General features: G+C 34.5%; 1 protein-coding gene across 6 annotated transcripts in view; it reads left to right on the top strand.

The window, feature by feature from the left end:
- Positions 1-19625, top strand: part of LOC118192903 (uncharacterized) — a 200777-nt gene that overhangs the window by 94112 nt on the left and 87040 nt on the right. The window contains exon 1 of one of the 6 annotated variants that reach the window (XM_085816177.1): positions 432-585. The exons of 4 other annotated variants lie outside the window; for them this stretch is intronic. In XM_085816177.1, the coding sequence (XP_085672303.1) occupies positions 529-585 (57 nt within the window). In that variant the 5' untranslated portion in view covers positions 432-528. Of the gene's footprint in view, positions 1-431; positions 586-10480; positions 10502-19625 lie in introns of those variants that run through there. One more of the 6 variants, XM_085816183.1, reaches the window with a different exon arrangement.

Genomic DNA, 19625 nt, shown 5'->3' with positions numbered 1-19625 from the left:
TCTTAATCCTCACTTTATATCCAAAATCATAATATCCTCTAATTGTTTTGAGCAGTATATATACATACCAACCTTCGGTTAAATGAAATTTTCTAGTCTTAAGATAAGATACTTAAAATCTGGAAATCTAAAAATGTAAATTTAGGCCAGATTAAAAAATCTGGCAGTTTAAAAGCGTAAAATAAAAATATGCTAACAAAACTATGCACTTGGAGGGGCGGAGTTATATTTTTATTGAAATCACGCTGGTAACAAGTTATTTTTTTTTTTTTTTTTTTTTTTTGTGCGTGTTTCTTTGGTATGGACAGGCAGTCACGACAAACTTTGAAAGACTGCTAGTATTTGCAAAGCCGCTGCAGAAACTTCACTATCAATATTTGCAAAGCTGTTGTAGAACATCTGTGCTTCAGGTAATATATTATGCCGTCATCTTAGTTATAGTAGCCATTGTGAAAGCTGCAAATTATAAGACGTTTTGCTAAATGCTTGCTCGATGTTCTTATTAATAAGGAAGTGCGTTTGTTTAGAATGTATTCCGAGAAAGCAACAACAGGAGTGAGAAAAAATAGGCTTTCGTATCATTCTGTAAGTAAAGCTTTCAAACTTACCTTGAAACTTACCCTTATATAAAACCAGCTTGATGTTTGTATTTCAAATCAATATGCTCTGATATAATATTATTAGTCCAAAGGCGCAATTTACCCGGAAGGACTATTATTTTCGTTTTGGCATTTTGCGTTGGGTTACTATAAATGTCCCATTCACTTTTCAAATTGTTGTCACCAAATATTGTCGCCCTGTATTATATTTAAAGAAATTGAATAATGAAGAATCTGCATCAATGTATGTATGTTTCTCACATTGTGGTAAAGCAAAGGTACCTAGAGCCATCTAATTTTGAATAACGTATGTTTTCACCCGAATATAGGCATCTGGGAGCCCAAATTTGCAATTTGTTTTATTATCTATTTCATATTTTGTAAAACTTAGTTAACGGGTTAGTGGCAACAGCAACAAAAAATGCTGGAGCTTAAATAAGTGGATGAACACGTATTCTGTCGTCAGTGCACTGCTGCAGTGCCTCATTACTGAATCCTCAGCAGGAGGATAATCTGATCTTATTGAGAAAAAGTTTGATATACGTATAATAAAAATCTGATGTGTACACCACATGACTTCCTTGTACGGAATATTAAATTATACGCATTTTTTCTTGCATTTATTTAAACTTATTGGATTGAATTAAATCTACTTCGCCGACAGCGCATAAACCACAATAGAATAAATGTATTCTTTAAAATTCACTATTTGTTTACCATAGCGACACTCTGGCGCTAGGTAAACTTAACAGCTTTATATTTCGTTCATATTATAACTCAGAAGCACAAATTTATATCATTTGAAGAATTATCTAATCACCGCCACATGTTCTATTCAAACACTGTAATAAATCTAGAACGATGTATAAAATAAATTAAGAAAACAAAATAAAAAAGAAACAGTTTTTCACAGACGATTCAGTATTTCTCATTCAATTAATTCATTTCTCACTTCGCGGCAACGCAAAAATACATATAAACTCAAAATATCTATATTAAAAATTACGAAGTGAATCTTAAACACTTATTTTCTCGAACAAATTCCAGAAAGGATTAAGCATGATTTAATTAGCAATAATAAATGAAGGCGTAATCTTTGTTGTCGCGAAGCTAAGTTTCTCTAGATTGGCAACAAATTTACTAGTCTGCTGTTTCAAATGTAAACAATCAATGGCCGCCATAAAAAAAGGCTTAGCGGATTTAAACAACTTTAAAATTATTAATAATTCTAAAAATATTGCATACAGATTTACTAAAGGCATAAAACCCTTAACCGGAAGATAAAAAAAGAACACAATTCAATCATTTTGAAAGCAAAAAATGTACAATTAAAAAACATATAAGAGTAAAGAAACAGATCACTGAGCCGGGTAACAGAGTGGATATATATATAAATATATTTATATACCTTTGGTGCGGCCGATTGCAACCAAAATACGAGATGCACATCTACATGTTATAGCAGTCCTATATACATAATTTCAAAGTTCTGAGGCTACTCGTTTTTGAGTTATGCGAGATACGTACGTACGTTCGTACAGACGCCACGAAAAAGTCTCTTCAGAATTAATTTTAAAGCAGATTTATAATTTTTTTGAAGGAAAAGAGTCTTTTATTCTGTCCTTACGTACAGATATCACGCAAAAACATCGTTAAATTGCATTCGATAGCGGTCAAAATGGATATTTTCGTTGAAATATGCTGCCTGAAACTTTTCGGGATTACAATATTTCCTTTTTACTTCGTACAAAGAAGTAAAAAGGTCCATCGTTCAGTCTTTAACATAATTTTAACAAAGTGCTTAAACCACATTTTCGTTATTATCGCTTATATTAAATACGCGAAATTTCAAAACGCGACAAAATGTAAATTCTCGTATATCTTAGCAATTTTTCAAATAAAAAACTCTGTTTTTTGCAGATATACATAGAAATAAATACATCTACTTTAAAATGATGTTAAAACTTTCATTGGTTATGATACAAAAAGTTTTTCAAAAAATTTATAAAAAATATTGAAAAATACAAATTTTTAAAATAAATAACAAAAAAAAATGTGTGAATTATATTTGGATTAAGCCTAAATTTCTAATTTTGGAAGAAGGAATCAAGTAAGTATAGTAAAAGAAGAGAGATTAATAAATATATATCAAATTCAATTAACACTGAGGAGCTAAAATTTTGAGAGCTAATTTTTTTGAAATCTACTCTTGGGACTTTTGCAAAACTTTGCAGTTTCGCATAATTTGAGTCATTTTTTCATTAGTTTTGAGTCAAAATATCTACATTAGAACAACGGTATATATAAATCTAGTACATATCCTAAGTCGCGTGTTCGAGAAGTAAAAAACGCAAGCTGAATTTTGACAATCGGCTTAGCAGCACGGGAAATATAGAACTGTTCCCTTTGTTTGTTTGTTTGTTTGTTTGTTTGCGCAGTGTACAGCAATAATCAAAGATCTTTCTTTCTCAGAAGTCAAACAACAAAAATCAGCGTTATATTTTAAAATTTTCCCAGGACTAGTTTCGATGGTTTTACCGAACCACCATCGTCAGCTGCAGAAGCGGAAATGGACCATTGAGTTTACCGCAAATTCAGTAAAACCATCGCAACTACTCCTGTGAAAATTTGAAAATATAACGCTGATTTTTGTTGTTTGACTTCTCAATTAGTATCTGTTCGGCGTGTTATTGTGTCTTAATCTTTCTTTCTATTTTTAAACTGATAATTTGTTACACAAGACATATTAATGATATTTTTTTTCCCAATGGCAGATTGTGAACAATTGCAAATGTAACCCAGTCCATTAAGCTATACAAGGCCAGATGGGGTGGTCTCTTTATTATGGAGGCACCCAATAGGTGGGCCACCGTCGCCTTTCCTATGAAGGGGAAGTTACAGCCATATCTTCTAAAGGGTTCGAACCCTGGCCCTTCGGTATCAGCTTCCCTGACCACTATACGGGCTGGGCGTCCATATTAATGATATAACACACAATATGTTAACATATTAATGATAATATTTCATATTCCGAGACACGAAAAACGCAATTTGAATTTCCTCAATCGGCCCAGTAGAACGGGAGATACAAAACTGCCCCCCCTTTTTTTTTTTTTTTTTTTTTTGTTTTTCTTTGCGCAGTGTACAGCAATAATCAAAGATCTTTCTTTCTATTTTAAAACTAAAAATTTGCTACACAAGACATATTAATGATATTTTTTTTCCAATGGCAGATTGTGAACAATTACAAATGTAACCCAGTCCATTAAGCTATACAAGGCCAGATGGGGTGGTCTCTTTATCATGGAGGCACCTAATAGGTGGGCCACCGTCGCCTTTCCTATGAAGGGGAAGTTACAGCCATGCCTTCTAAGGGGTTCGAACCCTGGCCCTTCGGTATCAGCTTCCCTGACCACTATACGGACTGGGCGACCATATTAATGATATAACACACAATATGTTAACATATTAATGATAATATTTCATATTCCGAGACACGAAAAACGCAATTTGAATTTCCTCAATCGGCCCAGTAGAACGGGAGATACAGAACAGTCCCACCTTCTTCTTCTTCTTCTTCTTCTTCTTTTTTTTTTTTTTTTTTTTTTTTTCCCCGCAGTGTACGTTCTTCTTTATTTAATTTCTTTAAAAATAACACATGGCGATGATATGTTGAAAAGTGAATCTTCATTTGTAATGAACGGCAACAAGTTGAAAAGTGGCAACAAGTTGAAAAGGCAACAAGTTGAAAAGTGAATCTTCATTTGTAATGAACGACACAAAACCCGTTTCGAGACTAATAGCCCATTCGGAACTATCGTCCTTTTGGACTAAAATACAATTATTGGAAGTAGGAAAGATTTTACTGCAATAAAGAGAGAGAGTAATTTAATAAAGTGTTAATATTATGATTTCCGAGATATTATTTTAAGGGGACTCATACACCTTAAACCCCTCATGATCTTCGAATATGTGACTGTTGCAAGAATTGGAATATTTTATTTATTTTAAAAGCAATTGCTTAAAACTTTTTACACCTGACTACATAATATAGCTGCTTTGGAAACTAGTAACCAGAAAGTTTGTGTTGCCACAAATATTTTTGTAATTTAATCCTCTTCGTGACAAAATATTTCGCCGTGTTTCCACCTTGCGCGCATGATATTTTAAAAATGGCTAATTGTAAATACTTGAAATTTGATGGAATTCTTTATATGGGCACTATTTTCTAAGTGAACCAACAATCTGATGAATATTTTAATATTGAAAAATTTTATGGGCGAAAACATTAAAAAATGTTTTAATAAAATACATTTTATAAACTCAACTCAAAATAAAATAAGAATTTAACATGAAATTTTTAGAATTTTAGGTTCACAGTAGTTTCCAAATGTTATAAAAGCTATATATTAAATATAGAACCAAATTATGAAACAGAATGTTGTAAACTGTGCGCGAAAGTTGGAAACATGACGAAAAATGTTGTCACAAAGTGGATTAAATTATAAAAATATTTGTGGCAACACAAACTTTCTGATGACTATTTCAGAAAGCAGCTATATTATGTAGTCAGCTGTAAAATGTTGGTAGTAATTGCTTTTAAAATAAATAAGTTATCCCAATTCTCGCAACAGTCACCTATTCGAACATCTTATTGGTTTTAAGGTGTATGAGTCCCCTTAATGGAACAAAATTTTTAACGAAATTAGCCGGGTCATGCATGTGGAAAAAAACTGAGAAGGGCGGAGTGAACTCTGTTACACTAAAATCAAATAGGAAAAAGGAAGTTGCAAGATTTTAAATACGTCCTCCTTTGACGAGTAGTTGCTACTGAGATGTAACTGTCATTGAAATAACAGAAAGACTGGGAATTCGTTGATGGAGCCCATTAGAAATGGAGCGCTGGAGACGAGGACGTCACGATTCCGAAGATGACAATAAAACGACTTATTCCGGAGTTTCTAAATCAATGGGTAATATGTCTTATCTGCACTTTGGAGTCTTGCCAGAATCGCGACCACCACAGCGTATGGCGATCTCGATTATCATACTTCTCGTATCCCGGCGGCCTGTGTGCTGTTATCTGCGGCCAGCTGTTTCGAATAATCAGGTAACTCTGTGTAACGAATTTCTATTAATAATCCCGAAACGCCCGTTATTTTGTCTGGGAGCCGCGGTTGCGACCGAACAAATTATTGCTATCGACCCAAGTGCGTTTAAATGGGAGGGGCTGGCCGGTCTCAATTTTTAATGAGAAAATGTGGGAATGTGGACAGCTCGCTTGTTCAGAAATAGAGACAAGACCTTTGTTTGAGCTGTAAAAAGGTGCGTATCATCTACGAAAAGGAATATTAATCATTAGCTCATATTCTACAGTAGTCATATTGTCTGCAGAAATACAATTTAGTTCTAATTTAATTAAACTTCGAAAATTCGAAATTGTCGATAAGGATTTTCTGTAAACGATACGTATTAAAATCTAAGACTAGGCCTTACAATAAATCGAAGACCTTTTTCCAATGGCACTGAAACTGTTATCGTAACATCCCTTCCTCTGACGTTAGAAATCAGATATGAATTACAAACCATTGAAATCGTCCGAAAATCGAGATGGGAGAATTATGAGAAGAGGTTAATTTCCGAAGGACGCGATTACAGTAAGAAAGTAACAAATGAAAAGTAGTCGTGGATAACCTACAGCTATCACAAATTTATTTCCAATGAAAATAGCAATGTAATATGGACGTTATAATATATAGTAAGATATCACTTCCAACTTGAATCTCGCCCTTTATTATTGATGTGTAACTTGTTTCTTACTGTTGCGTAAGGAGCCAGTTTTTTTTTAGAAAGTTCTCCACGAAGTCATCTCTCCCCTTAGGCAGAAAGCCCTAGCGTACTTTGCGACCAATCTACCAAACCCACCCTTTCTTACAGTTGTCTCTGCTCCTCATTATGCCTCAAACCATACATAAATAATAAAAGAAAATGAATGTGCAGCTGACTCAGCGAAATTGTAGATCAGAGGTTCTAAACCAGAGGGGAATTCCCCCCCCCCCAAGGGAAGAAATTTCACAGTTCCAGCGAAAATGCGGTCAGCGTTTTATTTGACTGTTAAAACTTGTTATAAAATAACCTAAATTTACATTGGGAAAGGAGAGGGATCTTCTAATAGAGGTGAAAGGGATGCATGGGACAAAGAAGTAAAAAAACCACTGCTGTAGTCTGAATGTCAGTTCGTGTTTGCCTCGCTATGTCTGGTCGGTTCTTTTACCAGTCTAGCACGAAATTCAACAGTTAGAAGGGAAAGGCTCGGCATGACTTTCGCAGGTAGTCTGCGAGGGTCTATCTTTGTTAGCAAGATAAAAACAATCGCTATGTGGACTAATCCATTTTAAAATTGAGGGGGAATGCGAATCTGAACGCATTCAGGAAGGGGAAAATTACGAAAATATTTTTTAAATGTTCAGAACCTGACGCTAAAAAACTAAGAAGCAAAATACGCGACGAAATACTGCACTTATTACGTAATATGTTTAGTATTTATTTTTTTTATACGAGTGTAATGTAATGTTATGTTATATTAAGCATATTAGTGTAAACTTTTCTTTATTATTATTATAATAATATATATGTGTATGTAAAATAGGGAAAATACTAATAATAAAGAAAAATATAAAATAGGAAAGAAAATTCGCATGTAGATCTTTAATTCTTAATTTTAATTAAGCACGTCTCTCCTTCAAGAATACGCATTGCACCATTTTGCGTCACCATTTATCTTTATTCCGAAAGCTTTTGCTATCCAGAACTAAAACAAAGAATTTCCAAGTGTAAATACTCTGGCTGCGTTTTGCGCACTTATGTTCTCGCTTGCCGTCGCCTACCTAACCCCCTTATTCGCTGTTCTCAAATATATTCCATTGTTTAAAATGTAACTGCATATGTAAAATTGTGGGATACAGATTGTATCCGTCGTGCAACATGATATCTGCACAATGTGCTTTCAAAGAACTAATTGTCCTAGAAATAAAACGATGTTTTACTATCAAGCTAATTGTGCTTTGCGAGAATTCCAGTCATCTACGCAGCAGTTTTTTCAGACTTGAAATTAACTGGTGACTACAGTAATCAAGCTGCCATGTAATATCGAGTTATCTACAGTTAAGAAAATCATCGCAACTTAGTAAAATAAAAATATGAAAGACAATCACTAAATAAAATTTTGATAAACTTTTAAGGTTCTGATTTAAAATACACCATATTTGCCACCGTATAAGAGGCACCGGCCTATAAGACGCATCCCTGTTTTTATGCACATTTTTGAAAGATAAAACTTTTATTACTGATCATTAGAATGAATTTACAGTATTTTAAATGTAAAGTAATACAAATATAAAGTAATGCTTTCTGCAAATACCCAGTCTATGTGGGAAAGAAAACCTTTTAATCTCCTTCGTCAAAACCGAGACACTCATCTACAGAGCTAAATGAAGAGTCACTTGAAAACGTCTCCTAAACCAGCATCTGAGTCCTCATGCAACAAATTGTCCTCTGTACCATCCAGTGAATTACTAATGCCACACTTCTTAAATGATTTAACCACTGTCTGTTTTCACAGCATCCCATGAAGCTTTGACCCATTCACAAACGACGTATCGTCGCAATAAGTATCGAAGTACAAGACACAGATATCGGGCTATAAGACGCACTCCATTTCTCAGACCTATTTTCATAGAAAAAGTGCGTCTTATACGCTGGTAAATGCAACCCTCTTCTCATCTACATTTATGTCTGCAGTATATCGCATGGCGAAAACTCTTAACCTATCGTTGTGTGGGATCAAAACAATGGATCCGAATCTTTAAATACTATAACCTTGTGTGAAGCAAATATTGTGTCTCAAGTGCTTTAACCAATAATAAAATTATGTATGTTGAATTTAGCCACGTCTGTCTGCAAGTCCATCATTCCATCTACTCAGTAAACAACATGTCCAAGTTTCATTGCAAGTATCACCTTCAAAGTTATCTCAGTTATGAGTAAAAAGTGAATCGGTTTCTTCAGGCATGGTTGTAACTGTCCGTCCCTTCATAGGATATGATTGGATTATTTAACTATGGCAAAGCACACGAGGCTAACTGCCTAAAGGGAGGGATTCCTTCGTGGAGGACTTTCAAGAGAAACTGGCTCGTATACACGTTACACATGGGAAAAACCACGAAAACGCCCATGCAGCCAGCCCGTTCGCGGGATTCGAACCTCGGAAGTGTTCAGCGTTTTTACCGCTCGGCCGCTGTTTGGCTAACCCCACCTTTATAGGAGGCAATGGTGACCCACCTATTAGGTGCCTCCATAATCAAGAGACCACCACATCTGGCCTTAGTATTGATTAATGGACTCTGTTACAAAAAAACTGTAACTGTTCACAATCTGCCATTGGGGAAAAAAAATTATGTTTTTTTTTGCGGGGGTGGTAAGATGAAACCCAAATCACGCTTGAGTCGTGGCTGAGAAGACTGTACGCAAATCGCAACTAGCTGAATGATTAAAGCGTCATTTTTATTTTTCACAGGAACAATTATTCAGAAATAAACTTCTGCTAAAAACTGGTGCAACACTAGGAGTGCTAAACGATATTGCACTGGGAATTCATGATTATATATGCATATATCAATCTATGGTAGGAGACACTTTGCAGAAATAATTTGTTAAAAGTATTGTTAGCTCGATTTATTACTTTGTGGTGTTGCGTGGCCCCAACTTGCCCGCAACAGTAGTAGTGACTGCTATGAACTGGAAATTACACAAACTCTTAAGAAGGGTTTAACTCCCTTTTTATTCCACTTTAGAAGTTACAGATGCGTTCACTTGACGCTCACAAACTACGCCGACCCGGCGGTAAAATAAAAATAAGAAAGTACAACTAAAGATGAATAAATAACAAGTTACTACCTACGAGGCTCTCTAAACGTGACTAACGTAACCGCGTTCTAAGATACAGCTGAGAATTCAGCAAACTTTCTGAATAAGAAGTTGAAAGATTCAACTAACTGCCGAAGTAGACACACAGGCCGAAACGCGCGGTTCTTAAATTTCTACCTAGCAACCTTCACGCTCGTGAATCAAGAAAGCACACTTACAAACTTGTTTCCCTTCTATTTAACTCAAATTACTTTTGCTGGAAATTTGAATACTCTGCGCGTTCTACTAAAATTTACATACTCTGGCATTGGCAATTCCAGGGGAAAGTAAAGGCTTGACAGGAAAGATAGCTTAAACTTAAAATAAATGTTAGTTAAAATAAATATGAACCCTACCAACTTTTATAATATTTTCCCCTTTTAATCACTTCAGCTTAGTGTTTTTGAAGTAAACACTCTTAATTTGACCAATGATATTTGAAATACCTGGAAATTAAAGCGAATTCTTCCGTCGATGATGTATATATACGATATTCGAAATGTATATATACGATATTCGAAATGTATATATACGATATTCGAAATGTATTATTTATGCAGGAAGCTGCTTTGAAATGCTTCGTCATTTAGAAAACAAAATGGAAAATAAATTTTACCAGCAGTGCAATAAAAAAAATTTCAGAATGAAAATTAGCATTCCGATTGCAAACTTGTCTCTCACGCTATTGCATATTGTTAAGGCGTTTCCTGTGTGTTTGATGTTGAACTTGGGGGTACCATGACAACTATTTTTGGTTCTTTTACCTTGCGTTTTGTAATTAAGTGTTTCACTGGCGCCATTTGGACCCAGTTTGCATAAAAGCTTGTTCTTTAAATGAATTTGTCCATTAGTTGTACCGCAAAATTTCATAATTCGTCATTACCTGGCATTAACAAATTCGAGATGTAATTTTGCTGTTGCAACCAAAGTGCTTACAGGTAACATCTTGCAAATTAAGTTTAAAATTTTGTTTGATGTAATACCCATGTAAAGGCATTTCATTCTTCGCCTCCGTTGTTAAAAATCGATCATTGCGTGTGCAAAAGAAGAACAATAAATAATTCAATTGCTGATAAAATAATTGTACAGAGAGTTTCCAGTTTCCTAGCAGTTGAAAAGTTGGATTTTTAGTAAACGTTTCGAAGTAAAGTCTTCAGAATGGTTATTGTTTTCAATCTGAGGATTTCACAACCTGGGAAAATAGAATGTATATTGCTATTTCAGAGAAATATTTGTCACGAGCTAAAACAGTGAAATAAACTCACAGCTACGTCTTGTCTGATTAAATCTCTTATTTATTAAATAAGCGCACAAATTTTCACATGACGTTCAACCCTTTGTTGCATCATATCCACTCTAGTAGACAAAAGTTTAAATTTGTTTATTCTTCGGTAAATGCCTTAACAGATTCCATGCCTGTGTTTATTCATTCTATATTATTAGAACTTTCAACTGTCGATCATAGATGGCTGTGTAGCATCACTAAGTAAAGCATTGCTATTTGGAAAATGGCTGCTACTTCTGTTCCCAAGTTAGTACCATTTCTCATAGTAAACATTATATAATGTTGCTTGCATTTTCTTATACTGCCATTTTTATTTCCTTGTACGAAGTCAAAAGGAAGTATTGTAATCGCGAAAAGTTTCAGGCAGCATATTTCAACGAAAATATCCATTTTGACCGCTATCGAATGCAATTTAACGATGTTTTTGTGTGATATCTGTACGTAAGGACAGAATAAAATACTCTTTTCCTTCAAAAAAATTATAAAACTGCTTTAAAATTAATTCTGAAGAGAATTTTTCGTGGCGTCTGTACAAACGTATGTACGCACGTTCGTGCGTACGTACGTATCTCGCATAACTCAAAAACGAGTAGCCTCAGAACGTTGAAATTTTGTACATAGGACTGCTATAACATGTACATGTGCACATCGTATTTTGGTTGCAATCGGCCGCACCAAACCTATATAAATATATTTATATATATATCCACTCTATTACCCGGCTCAGTGATCTCAGTTTCTTTACTCTTATATGTTCTTAAATTGTACATTTTTTGCTTTAAAAATGATTGAATTATGTTGTTTTTATGTTCCGGTTAAGGATTTTATGCCTTTGGTAAATCTGTATGCAATATTTTTAGAATTATCAGCAATTTTAAAGTTGTTTAATTGCCGCTAAGCCTGTTTTTAAATGGCGGCCATTGATGTTTACATTTGAAACAGGAGACTAGTGGATTTGTTGCCAATCTAGAGAAACTTAGCTTCGCAACAACAAAGATAACGCATTCATTTATTATTGCCAATTAAATCATGGTTAATTCTTTCTGGAATTTTTTCGAGGAAATAAGCGTTTGAGATTTATTTCGTAATTTTGAATATAGATATTTTGAGTTTTTATGTATTTTTGCCATCTCGCGAAGTGAGAACTGAATTAATTCAATGAGAAATATCAATCGTCTGTGAAAAACTGTTTCTTTTTTGTTTTGTTTGCTTAATTTCTTTTATACATCGTTCTAGCTTTATTATATTATTTGAATAGAACATGTGCCAACGATTAGATAATTCTTTAAATGATATACATTTTGTGCATTCTGAGTTATAATATGACTGAAATGTAATACTGTTAAGTAAACCTAGCGCCAGAGTGTCGCTATGGTAAACAAAGTGGATTTTAAAGAATGCATTTATTCTATTGTGATTTATACGCTGTCGGCGAAGTAGGTTTAATTCAATATAATAAGTTTAAATAAAATGCAAGAAAAAATGCGTGTAATTTAATATTCCGTATAAGGAAGTCATGTGGTGTACACATCAGATATTTTATTCATAATTTTAGACATTTAATTTTAAACGTCAGTTTGAGAAAATAGTGCAGTAGTTAGGTAAAGATCTACCGAAAAGAGTGAATTGAAAGTTTTAAAATTATAACTCCCTCATCGATTTTCATATCTAAAATTAATGGCAGTAAGACGTTTTTCCTAAAAATGTATAAAGTATCACAGAATACTTTAAATTTTCATTCAAAATGTTCACATAGACGCTAACTATAATGAAACATTAATAGCTATCAAGGATTTTAAAAGAAATATAGGAGTGTTGATTTCCAGTTTTGTGGTTAAGTGTTGCAAAAATGCTGAAAGCATTCTTCTTACGTAAGTGAAGATTATGCAATTTGCATCATCAGCATGGCATAATTAAATATCACAGGTTTTAAAAGCAAAATGCTTGATTTGAAGAAAACATCTAACAGACGTGAAAAGTATTTCAAGGCTGTTAGAAACTTCTGTATGAGACTAAGCGACTGCGTGGCACTGAAATGGAAAACTATTAAATTGGTAAAATTACTTAATAGTTAAATCAGCAGTATTGTGTAAGAGATATTTAAACATATCTTTTCTCTTTCTTTAATGACTTTTGTCATGTATCCGTATGAATGCCATGTAGATTGCGAAGTTACTTTCTCAATCTCGGTTTTGTAAGCCCTTTTTCTCTTTTCTTTTCCTTTCTTTCTTTCTTTTTTGTTTGTTTATGTGTGTGTTCGTTTAATCCTATAAATATCATTAATTTTCTGCTCATTTTCAGTTTCTGAATGCTTAAATTTTCTTCTTTCGTTATCAACAAAAATTTATTAGTTTAAAAATATAGAAAAAAAATATTTCTTAATCCTTCTCGAGCTTACAAATCATTATGCGAATTTGCATTTACAGCTTTTAAAGCCTTCAAAACGTGTGTCTGCTATGCTATCGTCATGGGATGATGTGTAGGTGCTTTATTTTTTTACCACGATATTCCCCCCCCCACCGGGGGGTCGACGTAGAGAATTCTGTAAAGCTACTGGTTAGGATCTGTAACTATGCAGTCTCGGCCACGGGGGTATATGAATTATGAACCTAATGGTCCTGGACGCTCCGAAAAGGTTACTTATTGGCCGGCCCGGGGTCTGGCACGTCCTAGAGCAAATGGCTCTAGTAGACCGGGGTGGTAGCGTCCCGGGTTTGCTGGGTGATGTCCCTCTGCGACGGGCAGCCCGAGCGACTGGCAGGTAGCAAAACATAGACAACGATCTGTGTCGCAAAAGCGATGCGTCCCTCTTCCCAAGGTGGGAGGCAAGGAGGTAGGAAGTAAGTCCATGGTGGGACCTCCATGGTGGGAGGGCAGGGGTTGAACCCCTGTGTCTGGCATGGAGGTAGGAAAGGGTGGAGGGGCCAACCCGCGCTAAAAGTGAAGCACTGCTTTGAAGCTTGGGTCACCAGATGGGGTGTTCTTTGTTTACATTCAGAAGCTTGCTTGACAAGATTCTGATAGTATTTCGACACACGACAGTTCCATAGAAATCGAAAAAGGGACACTTTCGCATGAAAGAAACATTCATAGTGTGATGGATAATAGCAATTTGTATAGTTTAGTGACATTTACGCAAAAATCACATCTTGGTTATTTTTCGATAACTAACAACAGTGATTTTGATTATGAATTTGTTTTATAAAATTATAAGCTGTTGCACTACAAAAATATAGATTTTAAGAAAAATGTTATGTTTAAAGAATGAAAAATACCTTACGGTACATTTAAAATTGTATACGTCTTTCGATACCCTTGATAGAGTATTCGCTACTTTTATTTTATTTTCCAAACGTCAAAATGTTTTAAATAAAACAAATTTTTTTCACATCCATACATCATTGTAACATGTACCTTTTATAATTTTTTAGAGGAGAGGCTTTACTGCTGCTCATTTTAAACCCATCGTTTTAATTTTATGTATCTAAAAAATAATCACTTTGGGCTTACACGTTTTATAAATATAAAATTATGTATGTTAAAATATTTGTAATTAGGCACATAGGTCAGATTAAGTTTTTATTAAATAGAGTAACGCATGCAAGGGCTATTTGCCTAAAGAGTGAGATGGAGGAATTTTGAAGAAAAACTGACCTTTGAGTGGGTATTAAAAATAATACTTATAATTTTCATTCAAATTATATTCATATATATTTTTTATGTAAAACTTTCGGGTGTATGCTAAATTAGTGTAAATTACTTTACACGAAAAATATAGTGAATGCACAGAAATTAAAGATTTGCACATGCCGGAAATGGAAATAGGAAATATGTATGGGTATTTATGCATGTGCTTGCAAAAAGCATGTATCTGCCTTTGACAAAATACTTAAATATTCGTTAAATTATTAATAAATGTATTTGAAATGAAGAATTTATTCACTTATAAACAAGTGTGAAAGTACTGTGAAGAAATCTAATGATTAAATGTATCTAATTTATAATGATTATAAATGTTATCTAAATATATAATAACCTTAATATTGAATTGTAAACATAAATTGAAATCCTGTGGACAAATACGTTATAAAACTATTTAAGCAAGAATTGTTCGTATTGGAAAGCAATCTCTTAAAAGGTATTGTAAAGCAAATGCTATGAGATGCCCACTTAAGAACGTAATAAAGAGTTTTGGAATATGTATTTTTGAAATGAAGGGTAAAAAAAATCTGATAAGTATAATTAAAAGAATTATTTCCCTTATATTTTATAATAACTCAGTTACAAGTTTTAAATAATACTTAAAAAAAAAACTTATTTAATTCCCTTTCAGAAATGATCAGAGAAAGTCAAGTACTATTTAATACCTATTTCATTATTAGGAATTAGCGAAATACTTAAAGTATTTCGCTAATTCCTAATAATTCTCTAATTTAAAATGAACCGAAGAGAGCATTAATTATAAATTGACTTACATTTTTCGATTTAAAAGACGCCTCAGAAGCCAAAAAATCATGTCATATTTAAGAAAATATTTTAGGAAAAAGCTCTATAAATAGAAAAGAAATAATGCATCATTTTAATATTAATAATACAATTATCTGTTAAACTTTGATCTTAATTTTTGTACCTTAACCGAATAAAATCGAATTACCTTAATTTTTTTTTCTAATGTAATTAACGAAAACTTGTGAAAATATTTCATTCAAATTAAACCATTCTGAGAAAACTGTCCTGTGAAAAGTATAGCATTTAATTCCGTTCAGAATGAACTGTTGTTTAAAAATATGTTGTTTTCACATACTTAGGACTCTGAAGTGTTGTAGAAAAAGGAAATATATACATTTATATGTATATTTGCGACGTAATTACAAAATATTTACACCCGAACGCGTCAAATCCCATAGAACTCAATGGTAAATGACCCAATGTTTTGGTCACCACGTAGGGATCGCCGGTGCTTCAGAGCAGGGTACGGGAGAAACTTGTTTAGGGCGACTCCATCTTACTTCCTACCTCCATGGTGTCTGGTTCTGGGGGGTTAGGGGACTCCCCCCCAGAACCAGACACTATGGACCGTTCCCACTGGAGTTTATTTGAGCTAACGGAGACAGTTACTTGTAAGGGCCGTTCCTACCAAAGAATCCCTAAGAATCTCAATTCAAAAACAATTATGTGGATTTACAGAAAGAAGGGTTAAGGGGGAAAATAAGGAATATAAAAATAATAAAATTTATTTATTTATTCATTTTTTATTTATTTTGCAATTGAACTTTAGGATGTTCCATGCGAAACGTCTAGACAATTAAAGATAAGAAGATAAAAGATGAACTACGCAATTTATCTAAAACAAAAATCTCTGAATCCTGATAAGTATTAAATTTATTTCATTTGAGTTTTGTCTTCATATGGCTCGCTGTTTAAATTGAAAATAAAAATTGGATAGGATTTCTATAATTCGCCCAAAATTCCAACTAAAATCATTTTGCTCATAAAACTTCGGAAATGTATGAAAATAAAACATTTTGAGTTATTATTTCAAAGTAAAAAATTTACTATCTCCTCGGACTACGCTATTTAAATTCCACCCTGAGCTGCTATTATTTATTATTTATGTATTTTGGAAACATATTAAACTAGCCAATTAAGAATCTGTTTCAATGATTATAAACTAATGAATAAAATATTTCCCAATCAACATACTTTCTAATCGAGGCAGTATTTCGAGTTGGCTGTCTTCATGGAAACGGGCAAACTGGGCCTGGAATTATAAAGACCAAAAGAACTCAATCTCGTTACGGAATAACCAGAAGATCAGATATTAATGCAGTGTTCATTTCTTCTTGTCAGTTCCTATCAGACGCAATCAGATTAACACTGCACTGCTTGATGGGGGCCTCGTGAATTAATGAAAGACAGTTATTTGCCAAGAATATTTTATCCATAAATTGCAGTTCTGATGCTTAGCCCTTGACGTTTGACCCTTGTGAATTGAATATATGAATGAGCTGCAAGAGGGAATCATATGTCATTTTCCGCTACACGGTCCTGACGTGATCCTAGACCTACGATAAGCACATAATAATAAAGAACGATTCCAGAGGCGGAATCATAAAGGTAAGAAGGAGCATACTGGTTGTCTTAGAGAAGTGGTAGAAACGAGAGTGTTCACTATATGTTTTTTAATTTTAAACCTTCTGTTGGTTACAAAACTGAAATAAACTTAACAGCAGAAGATAAGTAAAGAGAATAAAAATAAATAAGTAAATAATTTAAAATGATCAGTAGACAACATGAATACCAACGAATTTTGATTTATTGATACCAGTATTAATTTCATTGTTTATAAGAGGTATATTGACTTCAATCAGAAAATTCATATAAACCCATATAAACCAGTAGAAAGTATACTAATATCCATCTCGATTGTGCAGGTGTAGTGTTCCTCACTTGCATTCTCTTAAACCAAGTGTTTGGGGAACTTAATGAACAGCTAAACGAATAATCCAAGATAATCCAAGATCCAATAAGTCCAAGATGAGAAACGTAAACTCAAGAAGGGTTAACTACCCTTTTTTTGCTCCAAATAAAAGTATACAGTCGGCCCCTTTCTCAGGGCGTACAGCAAAGCCTCCACTTAAGCTTAAAATGTAAGAAATAAGAACTAACTAAGGAGATTTAGCCGAAGCTAAATTAGTGGGCGCGTAATATTAAATTAGCCACAGACGCTATCAAAAGGCACGTAATACGATCGAGCGTTGTAACAGTTAGAGAGACGTAGCCAAAAGGCATCCTAACTCTCTCTGCCGAAGTCAGTGGAACTTGATTTAAATACTATTCTGCTTCTCATTTGCATTTAACCGCGATTCTAAAAACTTATTCTGGTAAAGAATTGTAAGCTGAAACTAGAAGGGATAGGAAAGTGGCATAAACTTAAAATGACTGTTATACAATTAAAATATACCTTACATAGGTATAAATACAATTTGATATCAGTAAGAAAACCTGTAAAAGCCAATATAAACCAATTGGTGTCAGTTCTAACATTGTCATATAACTGTCTGAGACTGAACAGTATCAGTGTCAGAACCAATCAATATCAGTGCCAGAACTTTCTACAAACCAGTAGAAAGTTCTGACACTGATATTGGTTGTTTGGGTGTCAGCCAACCAGTAAGAAATCCGGTACAGGCAAACAGAAACCAGTTAAAGTTAGAAGAAATTTATAGAATTCTGCAGGTACCCATAAAAAGTTTTACTGGTTTATATGGAGCATTTTTAACAGGTTATCTTTACTTAACCGTGTAGAGACATTAGGTATTCTTACGTTTTCCTTTTCTGACACCAGTTGTTACGTTATTTTCTTTCTTCACATTCGTACGGGGTTCGTGGATTTGGAGTGAATAACGACGACACTTGATGAAGTGTCGAAACACACTTTATTTAGCCAATATTAATCAGGATATCTCCATAGTCACGTTTTACAGTCGTCGAAAATCTATTATATACTCGCTGGAACCATCAGCGACACAGCCTTCCGGTTATCAGGCTATAACGGTGAAGACAGCTTCACTGCAAAGCACCAGAATACAGCTCCCGACTCTCCTCGGTCGTTCTCGGAACTCCACGTACTCTCGAGACTCTCCACGCTGCAACTCGCGATTCACTCGACGACACTTCGGTTAAGTCGTACCCGGAGCTCAACACGCTCTCTCGACGATGCACTAACCGCGATACACTAAGAGACTCTTTCAATGCACTCGACGACCCACTCGGCACTCGCTGCCCGGCTGTCAACTCGATCGACTCCGCACGGACTGACTAACTATGTCGCACTCTATGCGAGGCACTCTCACACTGCGGACCAGCAGGGTTTATATAGCTTTCGGCTTGTGTTCGAGAACATTCTGGGCTAAACCGGTAAGAATTCGTTCCCGAAAATTCTCCGTCCGTCCATGGCATATCGCCAATTTTGTCGCCAAATGGGCGATTTCTCGTCAAATGTAGCAACCCTGCCCTCCTTGCCATTTTATGGCAACCCTAAAACTGCTTTGCGGGGAAACCGTCTTACCGCGCCTCTACATTTCGTAACAGTATTTTTGGAAGCAGGAAAGATAAAAAATTAGCAACCGCTTTCGCCGGGAATCAAATCACGGACTTCTGGAATACCGGGCCAGCGTGCAGAACCACTACACCACAAAGGCACGCTAGGAAAGCGGGAGAAATACTTTATATACTCCTCTTTTTAAAGGGTGACTGGGGTTTTAGGGGACCCAATTTCCAAATCCTGGGTGTGGCGAATCCTCATCCAACACAGTTTTAGTTCGGACACCACTGTAGAGGCATTAGGATTTTTGGAAGCAGGCAAGATGAAAAATTAAGCCTTCGCCGGTAATCGAGCCGTGGACCTCTGGAATACCGGCCCAGCATGCAGAACCAGTACCCCACGAAGGCCACGCTAGGAAAGCGGGAGAAATACCTTATAACCGTATTTACACCAAGATCTGAGTTTATGTAAATAATAAAGTGTGAGAAGATTGATTAAATAAAAAAAACGCAATCTTCACATTACAATATAACACTTCTAGAAAAAGTGAACTATCGGAAAAAAATTAATTAAAAGATACAAAAATTTTTAATAAAAATATTAAAAATTATATAAATATTTCGTTTCTCTTCTTAAGTAAAAATAATATTTGATGTTACCAGCTTATAAATGTATATCTTTACAGATAAACAACATTAAATCTGACTTCAAACTTTCAGTTTATATTTTA

This window comes from Stegodyphus dumicola, chromosome 4 (genome assembly GCF_044657685.1).
Source record: "Stegodyphus dumicola isolate Sdum_Otavi_A_Nest chromosome 4, ASM4465768v1".
In the NCBI taxonomy this organism is placed as follows: domain Eukaryota; kingdom Metazoa; phylum Arthropoda; class Arachnida; order Araneae; family Eresidae; genus Stegodyphus; species Stegodyphus dumicola.
Note: the sequence above shows the minus strand (reverse complement) of the source record. Positions and strands in the feature narration are given on the sequence as shown.